At 35.3% G+C, this 20,128-nt stretch overlaps 1 protein-coding gene across 12 annotated transcripts; it reads left to right on the forward strand.

The window, feature by feature from the left end:
* Window positions 1-7,521: 7,521 nt before the first annotated feature.
* On the forward strand, window positions 7,522-20,028 carry LOC115708964 (pentatricopeptide repeat-containing protein At3g49730). 12 transcript variants are annotated; one of them, XR_009684798.1, is made up of 6 exons: window positions 7,522-7,542; window positions 13,836-13,900; window positions 16,664-16,699; window positions 16,798-19,122; window positions 19,359-19,413; window positions 19,499-20,028. XR_009684798.1 is itself a non-coding variant. In XM_061105289.1 (4 exons), exons 3-4 carry the CDS (start codon window positions 16,697-16,699, stop codon window positions 18,799-18,801), a joined length of 2,007 nt encoding a protein of 668 aa, XP_060961272.1. In that variant the 5' UTR covers window positions 13,871-13,900; window positions 15,260-15,367; window positions 15,492-16,696; the 3' UTR covers window positions 18,802-19,438. The 12 variants fall into 12 exon arrangements, 2 of the variants coding, with proteins under 2 accessions (XP_060961271.1, XP_060961272.1); XR_009684800.1 differs by lacking the exon at window positions 7,522-7,542 and adding exons at window positions 13,705-13,732; window positions 15,312-15,367 and having other exon boundaries at window positions 15,492-16,699; window positions 16,798-19,413; window positions 19,499-19,803; XR_009684791.1 differs by lacking the exon at window positions 7,522-7,542 and adding an exon at window positions 15,260-15,367 and having other exon boundaries at window positions 13,871-13,900; window positions 15,492-16,699.
* Window positions 20,029-20,128: the final 100 nt, after the last annotated feature.

Genomic DNA, 20,128 nt, shown 5'->3' on the forward strand with positions numbered 1-20,128 from the left:
GCCGACGGCATCTTCACCAACAACAGAAGCGACACAGCTCCTCCCTCCCCAACGACAATGCAACTCCTCCCTCCGCAACGACAACACATCTTCTCCCTCGCAAACGATAGCAACTCAGTTACTCAGGTCTTTTAACTTTCTCTTATTTTTTATTTTTCATAGTTAAACTTAGAAGTAACCCAAATGAACATTTTAATTAATTTGGAGTTAGCAAAGTTAGGCAGATGGTGACACCTTAAGAAACTTTTAATTAACAGTTAGATTTTTGTTCTAATACCCTGCTGATTTTTTGTTTTTGTTCTTTTATTAGTATTTAATTTTTTATACATACATATGCCTTTGCTCAATTGAATGAATATGAATTGTGTATGCGTGTACCTATTTTTAATTGAGTTTTTGATCCATTTTAGGATTTGTTTGGTAAAATGAAGAGAGTTATGATATGAGAGTGTTTTTCATTTGTTGTGTTGATATAGAATAGAAGAAGATGTGTTGAAATCCAATCAGAAAAGTTTGTGTTGTGTCACAGTGAGTTTTTAATATAATTGCTGAAATGATATATATATATATATATCTAATGTAGGGTATACCCGGTACTACCTGTATGTGGACACAAAATAAATATATAATATGTGTGTGTGAATGGACCAATTGGAACCTTTTCCCATTATTCTCAAACATGGAAACAATCAACAAAGAAAAGAGATAAAACACCTAGTGGAATGGAAGATAGTGATAATATATGTATTTATAGAAACAACATCTAAAGGTTATAGGTTAAAATTGGATTTAAAATGAAATAGATATCCTTAATATGTTTACACAATTATTATGAAACTTTTTTTTTTTTTTTTGTGAATAAAGGCGTTTTTATAATTAAAATAAAAATCAGATCTCATGGTCATTACAAAGGATATCAATCGGGATAGTAGATACTTCTACCATACCGTTAAAATTGTTTGCAAACGCCCATTTAGTCACATTATGGGCTGCAAAATTACAGTTTCTGGAAATAAAAGAAAAATTACAAGAAATCATACAGGTAGAGAGACGTTTACATTGCCGTACATAATTTTCAATCCCCCACAAGGTGTCAGCACCTTTAAGGTTCTTGATAACACTCTCAGAATCACTCTCCACCATAACAAAATGATGATGCATAGAGATCGCCGTCTCCAAAGCTAACAGACACGCCGCTGCTTCTCCGATGATAGAGTCAGCGAAGTTAAGCAATTTAGTTGCCAGCCACAAAATCGACCCCGTAGAGTCCCTGGCAATTGCCACAACACACATGGAATCACCACCGACTCTGACGTCGCAGTTAATTTTAATCCAATCCTCCGGCGGTGGCGACCAAGCCGTGGTACCATCATCTTGAAAAGTCTTAAACAAACAGGAACCATAATCTGCGTAACAATAAGCAATAGAGTCAATATAATGTATCAAGCTACCCATAGTGTTGTTATGGACCTTATCATTCCTAGCCCTCCAGATCGTGTCAACCACAATCGAAGCAAAAAGGAACACCTCATCAGTGTCCACTCCAATTATTATGAAGCTTGAGTAGTGTTAAATTCACACCAAATTGTAGATTATTTGTGAATTTTTCTTTTCTTTATTAATGTGAATTATATCAATGAATTTATTTTTTTGTATTCTAGATTAGTAAAGTGGGATTGGAAAAAAAAAAATCATCATCACACTAGACACTACTACAAATTATGTAATTGCATCTAGCTTGGTGAGTTTAATTATTTATCATTTTTTTAATTTAGAATTTAAAAGTTTATCATTTGTATTGAATAGTAGTTGATAACGATAAGAAAAACTAAACAATTATCATTGAAAAGTAATACTCCTAGTTGTGATTCCTATGTAATGGTAAATCTTCAATACTAAAAACCAATTATGTCATGTAAGAAAAATATAGGTAAAAACATCAAACCAAACCAGTATATTATAATTCTCCCCTCAATGATGGTAGTCATATATAATAGAAAAAACTCTTCAAAAAATAAAAATATATATATAGGCAGAAGTTACGTGTCTAGTCACGTATAGTTAGTTTTATTTTAGGTTTTAGTTATAGTTATGGTTTTTTTTCAAATGTCATACGTAATTTTAAAATAAATAATGCTCAATATAGAGTGATAATTGTAGAAAGAATAATAATAATTTGAAGAAAGAGAATGTATAATTATGTAATATATTAAAAAAAATATATATATATTGTGTAAAATTTTGAGAAATAAAAATTAAACTCAAAATGTTAATAAAATATTTAAAAGCAATAATAATAAATTTATAAAATTAAATTTTAATATTGTTGATATATATTAGAAAAAATAATGCTTAAGGTTTATTAAATTAAAGAAAACAATGTAAAAAATTAAAAAGAAACATATAATTTTGATAATTAAAAGAGAAGAATTATTAAATGAAAAGGAAAAAAAATTAAAAAAATTCATTATTGAAGGAGTTTTTAATTTTTTATAGACTTAACAATAAAATTGTGAAATAGTAAAAAAAAAATACTTAATTAATTCACCGTACTATACATAATAAGTATTTATGCTCTTGTTAATCTTTATTCTAATTTGTATAATAGACCAACAAACAGAGACCGTTGAGCTATAAAACCCTTTCACATTGCCTACCAACTTCAGTACCTGCAAATTCTCACATGCTGCTATACCACGTAAGACATTGTCGTTGCACCTGTGCAATTCTAAATCTTGCAAAGTCGAGCATTACCCAGTTCAGTAGCACCAACCAATGCCACTTTGTGAAGATTTGGGCAACCGTTGGCTAATTCTTGAAGCCCTCTATCAATAACCTCGGGAGGAAGCAAATGGGCTTGGAAAGCTTGAGCATCTGCCGAAAAATGAGAACCAATTTGAACAGAAAACATTTTGTGGTTCAACAAAATATCAGAATTTAGGGTCGAAATCAAAGACCCAGAAAGCAAATCAACATGGGTCAGAAAGCAAAATTGAAAAACACACTCATTAAGTTGAACTAAAAAGATTTTTCTAAGATTAAGTTGAAAAGAACAATCATTGTTGGCTTGGATGTAAGTGAAAACAAAGATTTACATATGAAAAGCATTTAGTCATTATTCCTTAAATTTCAAAGCATATGGAATCTATCTTTCTCTATAATTGTAATTAGCTCTTCAAATTGAACCATAAAGAAGAAGAAAAAACAAGTTGAGTGATCATTCAAAAAAGTGAGCTGAAAACACAAACTGAGAACAAATAATCAAAACCCATATAAAGAAATAAAGAAAGAAAAGAGAAAAGAGAAACCTTGGGGACCAATAATGGTGGCGACCCAGCGGTAGAGATTGTCGCCTTTAGTGCCAGCAGAGCAATCAAAAGGAGGATCAGTGTTGAGCTCAGCCATTTCCCACTGAATCCGCTTACCGGAAGCTGAGACTGAGGTGGTGGATACCCAAGTGGAAGCGAAGGAAGAAGACGATGCAGGGTTGGATGACATCATCACCGTGCCTCTCTTGTTCGTACCTCAGTTTCAATTGATGATACTGTGTTTTTTTACAGTATACAAATCAATAAATTAACACATAAACTTATGAAGTGAAATGTGAACATGCACTCACTCTGGCTCATTTGCGTCAAAATGGTAAATACCATTATCAAATCCCCAGTCTGCAAGCTGCTTCTTCTTCTTCATAATGCTTGTGCAAGTACCAGACACATCCCTGATAATCCACTTCAGAAGCTCCAACATTCGTAAACTTTTTCTAAATATATTAACACAGTAAAATCAATTCAAACAAAGAGATCATATGAATCTTTACCATCCTTGGCTCTTGAGCTGTTGAGCAAAACAGTGGCCGACAAATCCCATACCGAAAATGAACATCCTTTTTCGATCCTCAGGTAACAAGGAATAAGTTTCCATATGTGAATGTTCCATCACTACCCGACTGAAGAAAGCCCTAATCGAGAAGCTTGAGAGACCGTACCAGACCTTGAAGACTGAGCCATCTTTTGCAGACGAGTGAGTTGGTGTTGCGATGAGACAGGGGAAGCTTGGCGAGAATAGTGAGTAGGATTTCATCGGAGAAAAGGAGGACGAAAATATTCTTTGGAAGTCTTTTTAATATCTAATCTCAACGTTGGAATAGGGTATAAAGGGTACGAATGGAATCACAATTTTAGGAGAATTAGTTTCATTATCGCTATCAAGCTTACAATTTCCCTAACAATTTGTTTCATTCTCTTCTCCTAATTTTTAGCATAATTGGTTATTTCTGGGATGTTAACGGAATGTGTGTTTTTTTTTAATAAAATAATGTTATGTTAACGGAATGTGTATTTTTTTTAATAAATTTTTGTTAAAAAATAATATAAATTAATTGGGAATATTCTGTTAAAATTAACGGAGGAAACAAAACAACATCGTTAAACCAAGAATTGCCGTTAATATAAATTAATGTGAACATGCACTCACTCTGGCTCATTTGCGTCAAAATGGTAAATACCATTATCAAATCCCCAGTCTGCAAGCTGCTTCTTCTTCTTCACAATGCTTGTGCAAGTACCAAACACATCCCTGATAATCCACTTCAGAAGCTCCAACATTCGGAAACTTTTTCTAAATATATTAACACAGTAAAATCAATTCAAACAAAGAGATCATATGAATCTTTACCATCCTTGGCTCTTGAGCTGTTGAGCAAAACAGTGGCCGACAAATCCCATACCGAAAATGAACATTCTTTTTCGATCCTCAGGTTCCAAGGAATAAGTTTCCATATGTGAATGTTCCATCACTACCCGACTGAAGAAAGCCCCAATCAAGAAGCTTGAGAGACCGTACCAGACCTTGAAGACTGAGCCATCTTTTGCAGACGAGTGAGTTGGTGTTGCGATGAGACAGGGGAAGCTTGGCGAGAATAGTGAGTAGGATTTCATCGGAGAAAAGGAGGACGGAAATATTCTTTGGAAGTCTTTTTAATATCTAATCTCAACGTTGGAATAGGGTATAAAGGGTACGAATGGAATCACAATTTTAGGAGAATTAGTTTCATTATCGCTATCAAGCTTACAATTTCCCTAACAATTTGTTTCATTCTCTTCTCCTAATTTTTAGCATAATTGGTTATTTCTGGGATGTTAACGAAATGTGTGTTTTTTTTAATAAAATAATGTTATGTTAACGGAATGTGTATTTTTTTTAATAAATTTTTGTTAAAAAATAATATAAATTAATTGGGAATATTCTGTTAAAATTAACGGAGGAAACAAAACAACATCGTTAAACCAAGAATTGCCGTTAATATAAATTAATGTGAACATGCACTCACTCTGGCTCATTTGCGTCAAAATGGTAAATACCATTATCAAATCCCCAGTCTGCAAGCTGCTTCTTCTTCTTCACAATGCTTGTGCAAGTACCAAACACATCCCTGATAATCCACTTCAGAAGCTCCAACATTCAGAAACTTTTTCTAAATATATTAACACAGTAAAATCAATTCAAACAAAGAGATCATATGAATCTTTACCATCCTTGGCTCTTGAGCTGTTGAGCAAAACAGTGGCCGACAAATCCCATACCGAAAATGAACATCCTTTTTCGATCCTCAGGTTCCAAGGAATAAGTTTCCATATGTGAATGTTCCATCACTACCCGACTGAAGAAAGCCCCAATCAAGAAGCTTGAGAGACCGTACCAGACCTTGAAGACTGAGCCATCTTTTGCAGACGAGTGAGTTGGTGTTGCGATGAGACAGGGGAAGCTTGGCGAGAATAGTGAGTAGGATTTCATCGGAGAAAAGGAGGACGGAAATATTCTTTGGAAGTCTTTTTAATATCTAATCTCAACGTTGGAATAGGGTATAAAGGGTACGAATGGAATCACAATTTTAGGAGAATTAGTTTCATTATCGCTATCAAGCTTACAATTTCCCTAACAATTTGTTTCATTCTCTTCTCCTAATTTTTAGCATAATTGGTTATTTCTGGGATGTTAACGGAATGTGTGTTTTTTTTTTAATAAAATAATGTTATGTTAACGGAATGTGTATTTTTTTTAATAAATTTTTGTTAAAAAAAAATATAAATTAATTGGGAATATTCTGTTAAAATTAACGGAGGAAACAAAACAACATCGTTAAACCAAGAATTGCTGTTAATATAAATTAATGTGAACATGCACTCACTCTGGCTCATTTGCGTCAAAATGGTAAATACCATTATCAAATCCCCAGTCTGCAAGCTGCTTCTTCTTCTTCACAATGCTTGTGCAAGTACCAAACACATCCATGATAATCCACTTCAGAAGCTCCAACATTCGGAAACTTTTTCTAAATATATTAACACAGTAAAATCAATTCAAACAAAGAGATCATATGAATCTTTACCATCCTTGGCTCTTGAGCTGTTGAGCAAAACAGTGGCCGACAAATCCCATACCGAAAATGAACATCCTTTTTCGATCCTCAGGTTCCAAGGAATAAGTTTCCATATGTGAATGTTCCATCACTACCCGACTGAAGAAAGCCCCAATCGAGAAGCTTGAGAGACCGTACCAGACCTTGAAGACTGAGCCATCTTTTGCAGACGAGTGAGTTGGTGTTGCGATAAGACAGGGAAGCTTGGCGAGAATAGTGAGTAGGATTTCATCGGAGAAAAGGAGGATGGAAATATTCTTTGGAAGTCTTTTTAATATCTAATCTCAACGTTGGAATAGGGTATAAAGGGTACGAATGGAATCACAATTTTAGGAGAATTAGTTTCATTATCGCTATCAAGCTTACAATTTCCCTAAAAATTTGTTTCATTCTCTTCTCCTAATTTTTAGCATAATTGGTTATTTCTGGGATGTTAACGGAATGTGTGTTTTTTTTAATAAAATAATGTTATGTTAACGGAATGTGTATTTTTTTTAATAATTTTTTGTTAAAAAATAATATAAATTAATTGGGAATATTCTGCCAAAGTTAACGGAGGAAACAAAATAACATCGTTAAACCGAAAATTGTTGTTAAATAAGTACTTTTAATATATAAAGATATGGAACACTTCTTATATAATAGAAAAAACGTTTAATTTTTTTTTTTTGAACTGACAATAGGTGTAATTTACTTTTTGATGATTTTATTTTTAATGCAATAAATAATTTTATTGAGAACATAATATAAATATATAATGGCATAGACTCGTATGTACGAAAGTACCAATTTTTAATATTTTTGTATAAAAAAGAATAATTGCAGATTATTTAAAGAAATATTGATTAATTTTATTTGACATTAATACAAACCGACTTAGCTCAGTTGGCAGAGCGGAGGACTGTAGTTGGTAATGGCTATCCTTCGGTCGCTGGTTCGAATTCGGCAGGTCAGAATTTTTTATTTATTTATTGACAATCTAAAAAACGACTTCTTATTCAACAATGGCTCCTCATTCTAATCAGGTATCTTCTTTTTTTTTTTGTGCCCTATAAAACAGAAGAAGTTTATAGGGCTTAGTCGAATCTGAGTTGTAAAGAGAAGACAAGGTTACCAATAAGGTTAGTCCGGTTTGATTCATACATTTCGATTTAGTTTACTGTGGATTTTTTTGGGTTTCAATTGTGCTGTATTAACCAAGAATCTGTTAGTTAAAGTCAAAGGCAGTTTGTTACAGTCAAATGCTGTTATTCTGTTATGCCAACTGTATTTTTCTGTTTTTACTGTCTTCATTGTTGGTTTGTTTTTCATCTTGTATCTGCAACTACTCTATATAAATAAATTCAAGCTAACCATTAAGGGTTAAGCTTTTCTTGGCATTGTTCTTTTGCTCTGCACTATACTCTGTTAAGTTCGTTTGTCTTGATTAGCTCCTACATGGTATCAATCACCATTGACGACTGTCTCTAATGGCCTCCGGTAATACCTCTGGTCTTCAATTCGATCCTCCCTTCCCTGCTACCGTTGCTATTCCTCCATCTCAATGGAATCCGTTTTCCAACTCTCTCTCTGCCTCCCTCACTGTTAGGCTTGATCGATCAAATTTCCTTGCGTGGAAATCTCAGGTTGTCCCCACCGTCATCGGACACGATCTCGACGACACTCTGTTCATTGGCGTTCCCCCTCCCCAGCATCTTGTCTCCGGTGAACCAAATCCTCAATATCGTCAATGGAAGAAACGAGATCAATTACTCCTTTCATGGCTCCGATCGTCAATGACCGAAGGTGTACTTGCTTCTGTCGCCAATTACACCAGCTCCTACTCTGTTTGGACCGCCTTAGAACAACGATTCACCAGTCAGTCTCGCACAAGGCTTCTCCAGCTCAAGGGACAATTTTCTCACATCAAGAAAGGCTCTCTTTCTATCTCTGATTATGTTGAAAAGGTTCAGTCTCTCTCTGATGCGATCACCATTGCTGGCTCTGCTGTTGGTCTCCAAGATCTCATATTGCAATTACTCAATGGGTTAGGACCCGAATATGACCCTGTGTTTTCAGGATTTACTTCCAGAAGTGATGATCTCTCTCTTGAAGAAGTTTAAGCCTTGTTAATGGCTCACGAAAGTCGACTAGATCATCACAACTCTGTCTCTGATCTCACTCTGAAAATGCAAGCTAATCTTGCCTCAAAAAATTCCAGAAATGACAACTTCAGACCATTTCAATCTCACAATCGAGACCCTCCCAGTGAAAATCAATTCAAAACTCAACCAAGAACCTTCGGCCGTGGCTCCTATCCAAGCTCTCGATTAATTTGTCAAGTCTGTATGAAGTCTGGGCACACAGCTGCTGTGTGCCACTACAGATTTGACAAATCATGGGTCACTCCAAAACCAAATGTGTCTGCACCAAGGGCGTATCTCACTGAATGTGATCTGTCTGACCATCATCAACCTGTGGTATTACCTGATTTCGGTGATGATCTTTCTTGGTTTGTTGACACTGGGGCCACAAACCACATCACCAACACTCATGAGACTCTTGACACTGCCACTGCCTACAATGGCCCTGAGACACTTGCTGTAGCCGATGGTAAGACCATTTGTATCTCTCACATTGGTTCTGCTCATTTACCTTGTTTCAATAACTGTCCTCTCAAGTTAAATTCTGTTTTACAAATTCCTTCCATTAAAAAGAATTTGGTTAGTGTTTCTAAACTAACAGAAGATAACAATGTCTTTCTTGAATTTCATAAACACTGGTGCTTTGTCAAGGACAAGGAAACTGGGCAAGTTCTGATCAAAGGGAAGGTTAAAGATGGTCTTTATCAATTGGGAGATGACTCTGCATCCTCTACTTCAGCTACATTGCAATGCAATCTTGTGTCTTGTCCTAATTTCTCTTCTGAATGTGTCTGTACCAACATGAATAAAGGTCATGAAGTACCTGCTGTAGTCAATTGTAATTCTTCTTCAATAAATGAAACATTGGATTCCACTAGTTATACATCTTTGTCTCCTGAATTATATCACACTTTTACTGCTAAAGATGTTAACACATGGCATTGCAAACTTGGTCATCCTTCCATAAACACTCTCATTAAACTATTACCCTCTCTTCCCCATACTGGTTCCATCAAAGACTTAAACTTTTGTACCGCTTGTCAGTCTGGAAAAGCCATACTCTTCCTTTCTCCATCTCTGAAAATAGAGCAAACCAACCTTTGGCCTTAATTCACACTGACTTATGGGGACCATCTCATGTTGATGCCAAACAAGGATACAAGTATTATGTGCATTTTCTTGATGATTTCAGCAGGTACACATGGATCTTTCCACTAACTCAAAAATCTCAAGCCTTTGAGGTCTTTATTAAATGGAAAGGGTTAGTGGAAAAACAGTTTAATCTTCCAATTAAGTCTGTTCAAGCCGATTGGGGAGGAGAATACAGATCATTCAAAAAGTTCTTGGAAGATCAAGGCATTCACTTTCAACATCCTTGTCCAATAACTCATGAACAAAATGGGAGGGCAAAGAGAAAACACAGACACATCACTGAAACCGGTCTCACCTTACTTGCTCAATCTGGTTTGGACCTATCCTATTGGTGGTATGCCTTTAGTACTGCTGTCTTTTCCATCAATAGACTTCCCACAAGAGTTTTAAACTACATAACACCCTATGAGACTCTATTTCATACCAAACCAGATTATAATATTCTAAAATCCTTTGGTTGTGCCTGCTACCCTCATTTGAGGCCTTACAATCAACATAAAATGGAGTATAGGACACAACAATGTCTATTTTTGGGGTACTCTACTCACCATAAAGGGTACATCTGTGAAAGCAATGAAGGCAGGGTCTATATTGCCCGAAATGTTGTTTTCAATGAACAACATTATCCTGCAAAAGTTCCCCTATTCACCATCAGGTACAATCCTCAACCACTCCTTCATTTCCTTTCACTACCTTTAATACTTTACCTTTATCTTCTCATGCTAATGTACCTACTATGTTTGACTCTCATATGTCTTCTCATGAACCACCTGTCCAAACTCTACCCGAGACACACCCACCATCTCGAAATACTCAATCAAACAGTGACCCCACTGTTCCCACTACCATGCCTTTATCATCAAACAATGACTTGTCTACATTACCAACTGTACCTAGTCATACCAACCCCACTCCACCACCAGACCGGTCCCCCACTATCCATGTGTCATTGAACACTTTACCATTACCAAATGTACCTGATGCTACAACATCACATCATCATCCTCCTAGTTCATCTAATACCTCTCTAGACTCAACCAAAATCATCCCAGCTCCTTCTATAGGCCGACATCATCCAATGAAAACTAGATCTCAAAATGGGATTACCAAACCCAAAGCCTATCTTGCTACTAAGCATCCTCTCCCTGAATCTCTCATTCCCTTTGAACCTAAGTCTCTTAAAGATGCCCTCACCAATCCCAAATGGTTTGCTGCAATGAACCATGAGTTCACTGCTCTTACCAATCAAAAAACTTGGACATTGGTTCCCTATACTAAAGACATGCAGGTGATTACTAATAAATGGATACACAGGGTTAAGCTAAACAAAGATGGGTCTCTTGACAAGTGCAAATCAAGATTAGTGGCCAAAGGGTATCTTCAAACACCTGGGATTGACTATGAAGACACATTTAGTCCAGTGGTGAAGCCAGTGACTGTTCGGGTTGTTCTTTCACTTGCTGTCAGCAAAAATTGGTGTGTCAAGCAGTTAGATGTAAGCAATGCCTTTTTAAATGGGACTCTTAATGAAACAGTATATATGCAACAACCCCCAGGTTTTGTTGACAAGTCCAAGCCAGATCATGTGTGTCTTCTTCATAAAGCCTTATATGGCTTGAAACAGGCTCCAAGAGCATGGAATGATAAACTAAAGCAAACTCTTCTTCATTGGGGATTTTCAGCATCAAAATCCGACACTTCTCTATTCTATCATGGCTCGGGTAACACATTGGTTTATTTGCTTGTTTATGTGGATGATATCTTACTCACAGGTCCCAATACTTCTCTTCTTAATCAGTTTATCGCTGCTCTCAATACTGAATTTTCACTAAAAGATTTGGGGCCGATTCATTATTTTTTTGGGGTTGAGGTTTATCGAGATCAAAATGGCATGTATCTCAGTCAAAGTAAGTACATTACTGATTTGCTTACCAAAGTTCACATGGAGGGAGCCAAAATTTGTCCTAATCCTACAAGTTCAAGTTCTAAATTGAGTCTAAATGATGGAGATCCTTTTGAAGACATCACATTATACCGAAGTACCATTGGGGCCTTACAATATTTGAGCTTAACTCGGCTTGATGTTGCCTATATTACAAACAAACTAAGTCAATTTCTTAAGGCACCAACTATCAAACACTGGGAAGCATGCAAAAGATTGCTTCGGTATCCCAAAGGTACTCTCACGGAAGGCATCTGGATTAGACCAACTGACAATCTTCACTGGACAGGTTTTACCGATGCAGATTGGGCAAGCTGCATTGATGATAGGAGATCAACTGGGGGTTATCTTATGTTTTTGGGTGACAATTTGGTGTCTTGGTCAGCCAAGAAGCAACATGTTGTTGCTCGATCAAGCACCGAGAGTGAATTTCGTGCTCTTGCTAACGCTGCAGCAGAAGTTCAGTGGCTTCTATCTCTTCTGTCTGAACTTCAAATCCCTCAGTTAAAAGCACCTGTTCTGTGGGTTGACAACCAAGGAGCTACTGCCCTTACTGCCAATCCCGTGTTTCATGCTCGATGTAAACATATTGAGATCGATCTCCACTTTGTTCGTGATCAAATCCTAGCAAAACAACTCCTAGTTTGCTATGTCCCTTCATTTGATCAAGCTGCAGATATATTGACCAAGCCTTTAACAACAGATCGGTTCAACTACTTGAAGAACAAACTTCATATGGCTTCATCGCCATTTCGTTTGAGGGGGGATATTAACCAAGAATCTGTTAGTTAAAGTCAAAGGAAGTTTCTTACAGTCAAATGCTGTTATTCTGTTATGCCAACTGTATTTTTCTGTTTTTACTGTCTTCATTGTTGGTTTGTTTTTCATCTTGTATCTGCAACTACTCTATATAAATAAATTCAAGCTAACCATTAAGGGTTAAGCTTTTCTTGGCATTGTTCTTTTGCTGTGCACTATACTCTGTTAATTTCGTTTGTCTTGATTAGCTCCTACATGCTGTGTGATAATTGGGATTTGCTTACATCAGTTGCCTATATTTTGTTTATTCATTATGTCGTGTTGCTGCTTGTTTTTATGTTTGCTGTTTTAGTATTAATATTGTAATTTGGGGTTGGTTTGTATATGAACTGCAAAGAAATCCAGAATTTTGTTTAATAGTTTGGTGATTGAGTTTTGGGGATTTGTATTGATATTTGATTTAATTGGCATTTTATATCTATATTTGATTTAAGAGTTTTGGTTTGCTGCATGAATTAGTGCACGAGTAAATAGCTTTCAAGTGTCTTTACTATTCATTTTATGACACAACGAGTAGCTATGATCAACTTGAAATGATATTCAAGTATTGCTCAAAAAGTCTTTTTTTTTAAAAAAAGGAGAAAGATGTCACTTGTATAGACTGACCCCTCCCCCAAAATATATTGAAAAACCTCATTTTTGGTGGAGGAAAACCATGGTTACAGAGTTTTAGCACAAAACAACTAAAACGAACAGTATTCAAACAAGACATGAGCATATAAAGTACTATTAGACAAAGCTATACATTTGATTTTTAGCTATGGATTCTGGAGGAGTAAGGAAAGGAACAGTAGCTTAGGATGTATTTCTACTCAAAAATCTTTCTTGACTCTTTCATAACGGTGAAGCATGACTGTCATATCTAATTTTGATTTTTGGGTATGATTGTTGGATCTATGGAGTGTGGTCTGTTATTTGATTCTTGGGTTTTCTTTTGATCTGATCTTTGTTTTTGAGTCACTTGAAACAAATAAATGTGAAAAAATAAAAAAAATATTAAGATTGATTTTTTAAAACTAATCAAAGTTATTATTCTTATAATATTTAAGTGTACTTGTTAAAAAAGCAAATATTGAGATGCAAATATAATTCTCAACTTTTTCTTTTTGTTTTTTTTTCTTTTGATAACTAAAGTTCCCAAAACATAAATAATTATTTTAAATTTTTATATAAAAAAGAATAATTGCAGATTATTTAAAGCAATATTTATTAAATTTGTTTGAAATCACCAGAAACCGACCTTAGCTCAGTTGGCAGAGCGGAGGACTGTAGTTGGTAATAGCTATCCTTAGCTCAGTTTGCGTTTTTTCTAACAAAGATTACCCTAGATTTCCAATTGTTCAATTTATATATTGGCATTTTGATTTACTTTATTTAGGTTTTAAATTGCAAATGGGCTTAGTCGGATCTGAGTTGTAAAGAGAAGACAAGGTTACCAATAAGGTTAGTCCAGCTTGATTCATCCTTTTCGATTCAATTTACTATGGATTTTTTTGGATTTCAGTTGTGCTGTGTGATAATTGGGATTTGCTTACATCAGTTGCCTATATTTTTATTTATTCATTATGTTGTGTTGCTGCTTTCTTTTATATTTGTTGTTTTAGTATGAATATTGTAATTTGGGGTTGGATTCTATATAAACTGCAAAGAAATCCAGAACTTTGTTAAAGAAATCATTTGCGGTATGTTGGTATTTGATTTAATTGGGATTTTATATCTATCTGGAATTTGATTTGTTACAGATAATGAATGAATACTAAATGGAATTTGGTTTGTTGCATGAATTAGTGCACGAGTAAAGAATTCCTATTATAAGGCTGTCCAATTCTGTGTGCATTCCTCCAACGAGAAAGGTCTCTGGCTAAGCTAAGCTAAGCTCTAAAAATGCTTACAGTAGTTTTTGGTGAAATAAATTTAACAAAAGTTACAACCTCTGTTTTGATAATTTCTGATTTTGGATTTTTTAGAATTAAACATATTTGTTACATAAATTTTATTGGATTTAGTAATGTTTTTCCATCATGTCTTTTATAGCAGTCCTTTTGAAACCAAAAGCAGTTGGTTGCTTCAGCTGCTTTGAGAAAATGTATGCTTTGCTTTACCAACATGTGAGAGAACATTAAGTATTGATATGTAACTGTTTGCTTGTGTATTTGTGGTATGTATGATTCTGGGCTTCTGTTTTTGCCTTTCTGGCATTACATTGTTGTGTCGTTATTTTTCTTCTTTTGTTTCTTGTAATGCTGTAATTTTATTTCCTTTTCTCATTGATTATGTGCTTTGTTTGTTTTGTGTTGCCTTGTAGCCTTTATTCTGGTTTTTCCTATCCTTTTTACAGAACTGTATATTTCTTTGACTGAGGGACTAGGGAAACAAGTACATTTTTTGCAGATGACTTAATGATATGTCCATTGTTTGAGTGTTAGCTGCAGTTCTGGGAAATACATTTTTCCTTCTGCAATTATTTCATAGTTTCTCTGCCTTTTGGAGTCATTTCGTTTTTTTTCTTACAAAATGGAAATTCGCTCTGGGCTATTTACTTTTTTCTTTTTAACTTGAGATTAATACTAATATAAAACTTTCTGAAAGCAGTGTTGAAATAAACAGCCCTAAATGTAAATTGGGTTTTAGTTGCATTTTAATGATTATATGCATGTAGGTGAAGAAGAGAAATTGTTGTTGCATTTTAGTGATTGTAGCAACTAACAAATTTTAAATTGTTGTTGCATTTTACAACTTTTTACTTCATACAATAGTAAAAGCAAAATGATAATCTATATACATGTATGCATATATGGCCAGGAAGAGTACTACAAGAGATAGCTTGACAGCGTAGTAATATATTTTCAATTAGGTAGTGCTTACTAAAAAATGACTTCTTCTGCAACAATGGCTCCTCACTGTAATCAGGTATCTTCTTCTTTTTTTGTGCCCTGTAAAACAGTCTTCCGTAATTGCCTTTTTTCTAAAAAAGATTACCCTAGATTTCCAATTGTTCAATTTATATAATGGCCTTTTGATTTACTTTATTTAGGTTTTACATTGCAAATGGGCTTAGTCGGATCTGAGTTGTAGTGCTTACTAAAAAATGACTTCTTCTGCAACAATGGCTCCTCACTGTAATCAGTTTGATTCATACATTTCGATTCAGTTTACTATGGATTTTTTTGGGTTTCAATTGTGTTGTGTGATTATTGGGATTTGCTTACATCAGTTGCCTATATTTTTGGTTATTCATTATGTTGTGTTGCTGCTTGTTTTTATGTTTGTTGTTTTAGTATGAATGTTGTAATTTGGGGTTGGTTTGTATATGAAGTGCAAAGAAATCCAAATTTTGTTTAATAGTTTGGTGATTGAGTTTTGGGGATTTGTATTGATATTTGATTTAATTGGGATTTTATATCTATATTTGATTTAAGAGTTTTGGTTTGCTGCATGAATTAGTGCGTGAGTAAATAGCTTTCAAGTGTCTTTACTGTTCATTTTATGACAGAACGAGTAGATCAACCTGAAATGATATTCAAGTATTGCTCAAATAGTCTGTTTTTATTTTTTTCGAAAGGAGAAAGAGGTCACTTGTATAGACTGACCCCTCTCCCAAAATGTATTGAAAACCTCACTTTTTGCGGAGGAAAACCATGGTTACAGAGTTTTAGCACAAAACAACCAAAACGAATATTATTCAAACAAGACATAAGCATATAAAGTACTATTAGACAAAGCTATACATCTGATTTTTAGCTATGGATTCTGGAGGAGTAAGGAAAGGGACAATAGCTTAGGATGTATTTCTACTCAAAAATCTTTCTTGACTCTTTCATAACGGTGAAGCATGACTGTCATATCTGATTTTGATTTTTGGGTATGATTGTTGAATCTAAGGAGTGGTCTGTTCTTTGATTCTTGAGTTTTCTTTTGATCTGTTCTTTGTTCTGAAGTCACTCTAAACAGTGATGAATACCCTAGTAACTACTAAGAAAGAGCCAAGTAAGAATTTTGGAATAGGAAACTATATCATGAAGGTGAAAATGGTCAAGGTAAGGGATACGAAATACCCTAGGTGTACTTAGTAACATGTGGGTACATTTGTATAATTAATACAATAGTTGTCGTTTTAGGATTTCATATGAGAAGTAAAATTTGCTTGATTTCCAAAGACTTTGGTTGTTGATGATTGAATATTGATAATGGTCTTCTAGTTTGCAGCGGTCCCTGACTGTTCCCGACATTGTTCGCACCATGGTAAGCTTTTGCATTGAGATTGTACTCTAATTTTTGCTTTCTGCTTAAAGCTAGGCTTTAATGGTGACTGATTATATACACGAACTTTATCGAATTAGCTTATGCAGAGGCTGTATCAGAAAACAAGGCTTCTTGTGTGTACCAAATACCCTTTCTCTCTTTCTTTCAAACCGGGCACCCGTTTTAGCCTCCTTTCATGGAAAACTTACTTAAGGGTACTTGGAACTGTACAAAGCCAATCATCTTCCACACCTTCTGCTGATTCCAGCCAATATGGCTTGAATCATAAATCCAACAGTCAAACGTATGATGGTGCAAGTGGGTTTGGGATGGTTGGCCTTCAAAATCAATTCAACGGTGCAGAGGATGAGAGTTATTGCAATGATGAATTTGCATCTGATGTTGAAAAGATCTATAGAATCTTAAGAAAATTCCACTCTAGGGTCCCGAAGCTAGAGCTGGCCTTGCAAGAATCTGGAATCACTGTGCGTTCAGGCTTGGCTGAACGCGTCTTAAATCGATGTGGTGATGCAGGGAACTTGGGGTACAGGTTCTTTGTGTGGGTGTCAAAGCAGCCTGGCTACAGACCCAGTTATGAAGTTTACAAAGCCATGATCAAGTCATTGGGGAAGATGCGCCAATTTGGTGCTGTTTGGGCACTACTCGAGGAGATGAGGAAGGAGAACCCTCAGTTGATAACATCTGAAGTGTTTATTGTTCTGATGAGAAGGTTTGCTTCAGCTAGAATGGTTAAAAAAGCAATTGAAGTGTTGGATGAAATGCCCAAGTACGGCTGCGAACCCGATGAGTATGTCTTTGGTTGTTTGTTAGATGCTTTGTGCAAGAATGATAGTGTTAAGGAAGCAGCTTCTTTATTTGAAGACATGAAGATTCAGTTTAAGCCTAGTTTAAAGCATTTTACTTCATTGTTGTATGGTTGGTGTAGAGAAGGGAAGCTTATGGAGGCAAAAGTTGTACTGATTCAGATGAGAGAAGCGGGTTTTGAACCAGACATTGTGGTTTATAACAATTTGCTTGGTGGGTATTCTCATGCTGGAAAAATGGCGGACGCTTATGATCTTCTGAAAGAGATGAAAGGGAAGGGCTGTGTTCCTACTGCAGTATCGTATACCATTTTGATTCAGGTTCTCTGCAAACATGAGAAGATGGAAGAAGCCATGCGTATTTTTATTGATATGGAAAGGAGTGGCTGTCATGCAGATGCTATGACTTACACTACTTTGATAAGTGGGTTTTGTAAGTGGGGAAAGATTGAAAAGGGTTATGAGATTTTGGATAGTATGATCCAGCAAGGCCATACTCCTAGTCAGAATACCTATTTGCAGATTATGTTGGCACACGAGAAGAAGGAAGAGCTGGAGGAATGCTTGGAGCTCATGGTGGAGATGCAAAAGATTGGTTCTGTTCCTGATTTGATCATATACAATGCTGTGATCCGGTTGGCATGTAAACTAGGGGAAGTTAAAGAAGGTGTTCGATTATGGAATGAAATCGAAGCAACTGGGTTAAGTCCAGGGCTTGACACCTTTGTGATTATGATTCATGGCTTCCTTGGGCAAGGCTTTCTGGTTGAAGCTTGTCAATACTTCAAAGAAATGGTTGAGAGGGGTTTACTATCTGCCCCACAATATGGTACGTTGAAGGAGCTAATAAATACTCTTTTACGAGCTGACAAGCTTGAAATGGCTAAAGATATATGGAGTTCCATTGTGAATAAAGGATGTGAGATTAATGTTTCTGCCTGGACAATATGGATTCATTCACTGTACAAAAATGGGCATGTGAAGGAGGCTTGTTCCTACTGTTTGGACATGATAGAAGCGGATGCAATGCCACAAGCAGATACTTTTGCTAAGTTAATGCGTGGCTTAAGGAAACTATATAACAGAGAAATTGCAGCTGAAATTACGGAGAAGGTGAGGAAGATGGCTGAAGAAAGACAGATCACTTTTAAGATGTATAAGAGACGAGGAGAAAGGGATTTGATTGAAAAAGTGAAGGAGAAAGATGATGGGAGGAAACGAAGGGGTCGTAGACGACGCTGGGGTGGGGGGAGGCATAGCAGTGCTAAAGCCTTGTAGTTTGAATGAGTAAATGAAACAAAGAATAAGCTCTACTGATTTGTTTGAGAAGATTGCTTGCTTCACATTAACATTAATTGGATGCCCACTTTTGGCAGTGAGCACTAAAATGTTAGTATCCTTAGTTGTGAACTGCAGTGAATTTGAAAACTACTTTTCAGAGAAGTGATTATTACATTATTCAGTGTGTAAAAATTTCTGGTTTCAATGCACTTGGCAAGAGTAGTCTTACCTTGAGATGAATAGAGATTCACTTTGCACTTTTAGGAGCTTTTGTTGCGGAGATCACCCCCTTTATTATCTAGAAGGCTACTCCTTGTGGTAATGTTCTAATTTATGCAGTTATGCCACATTGAAATCTTATGGTCCTATACTTGTAGCTTGTTGCATAATTAATATTTAATATGTATGGATTTATGAATATTAATTGTGACCGTTGTAATACGTACGTAACACTAGAAGATTTTCTTTTTGGTTGAAACTCATGGAAGATAACTCTGTCCTCCCTAGTTTGGCCAGGAGTTTTTCTAATGATTTTTAGTTCTCAATATTAACAGTGATGCTATACATAGCCCTACTTTGTACTAAATGAATCCATGGTATTATATGAAGGTTATTTCTTTTCCCTTACCTCTAATCTTGGAATTTCAGTTGTCTTCTATTATATTACAATCATAATTATATGTGATTTAAACAGTTTTTTCAGGAGAAGATAAAGCAGTAGTTAGAAGGGTTACTTGCTTGGATGTTTCTGCATTGTTAGAGTTATGTCATTTTCTTCGGTGAGATACATCGACATGCCTTCAAATATTTTGGACTGGTACAACTTGTGTTTAAGGTACTTACAAAATGTTAGCTATTGGTAGTACTAGTACATGATATCCTCCTACTTCTACTACTCTAGCCTTTCCTTTTTAGTTCTATCATTTTTTTATCAAATGATGAATGATTGTCAGTCTTCTTTTTCATTTTCTAAACAATAAAAAATAATTTTTAAGCTAAGTAAGCAAATGAATAATTGTTTCATTATTTTAGATAAGTATGCAACTTTATAGACTTGAAAAAACTCAAAAAACAGTGTTCATGGAATGGATTAGACAAAAGGCTCCACCTCTTCAACAGACAGAAAACCAAAAACATTATTGTTTCATTATTATAATTTGTGCTTTTTGTAAAAAACGCCATATTTATGATATGTCATATATGCTTCCCATTCATTCATTTGCATTGCATCTTCTTTTATAATATCTTAACAGTGAATTGATAAGCAAGCCACATAAAATATTAAATGTAAGCTCAAAAAATAGGCATTGTATTATTGTAGTGA

Source organism: Cannabis sativa, chromosome X (assembly GCF_029168945.1).
Source record: "Cannabis sativa cultivar Pink pepper isolate KNU-18-1 chromosome X, ASM2916894v1, whole genome shotgun sequence".
Taxonomy (NCBI): Eukaryota; Viridiplantae; Streptophyta; class Magnoliopsida; order Rosales; family Cannabaceae; genus Cannabis; species Cannabis sativa.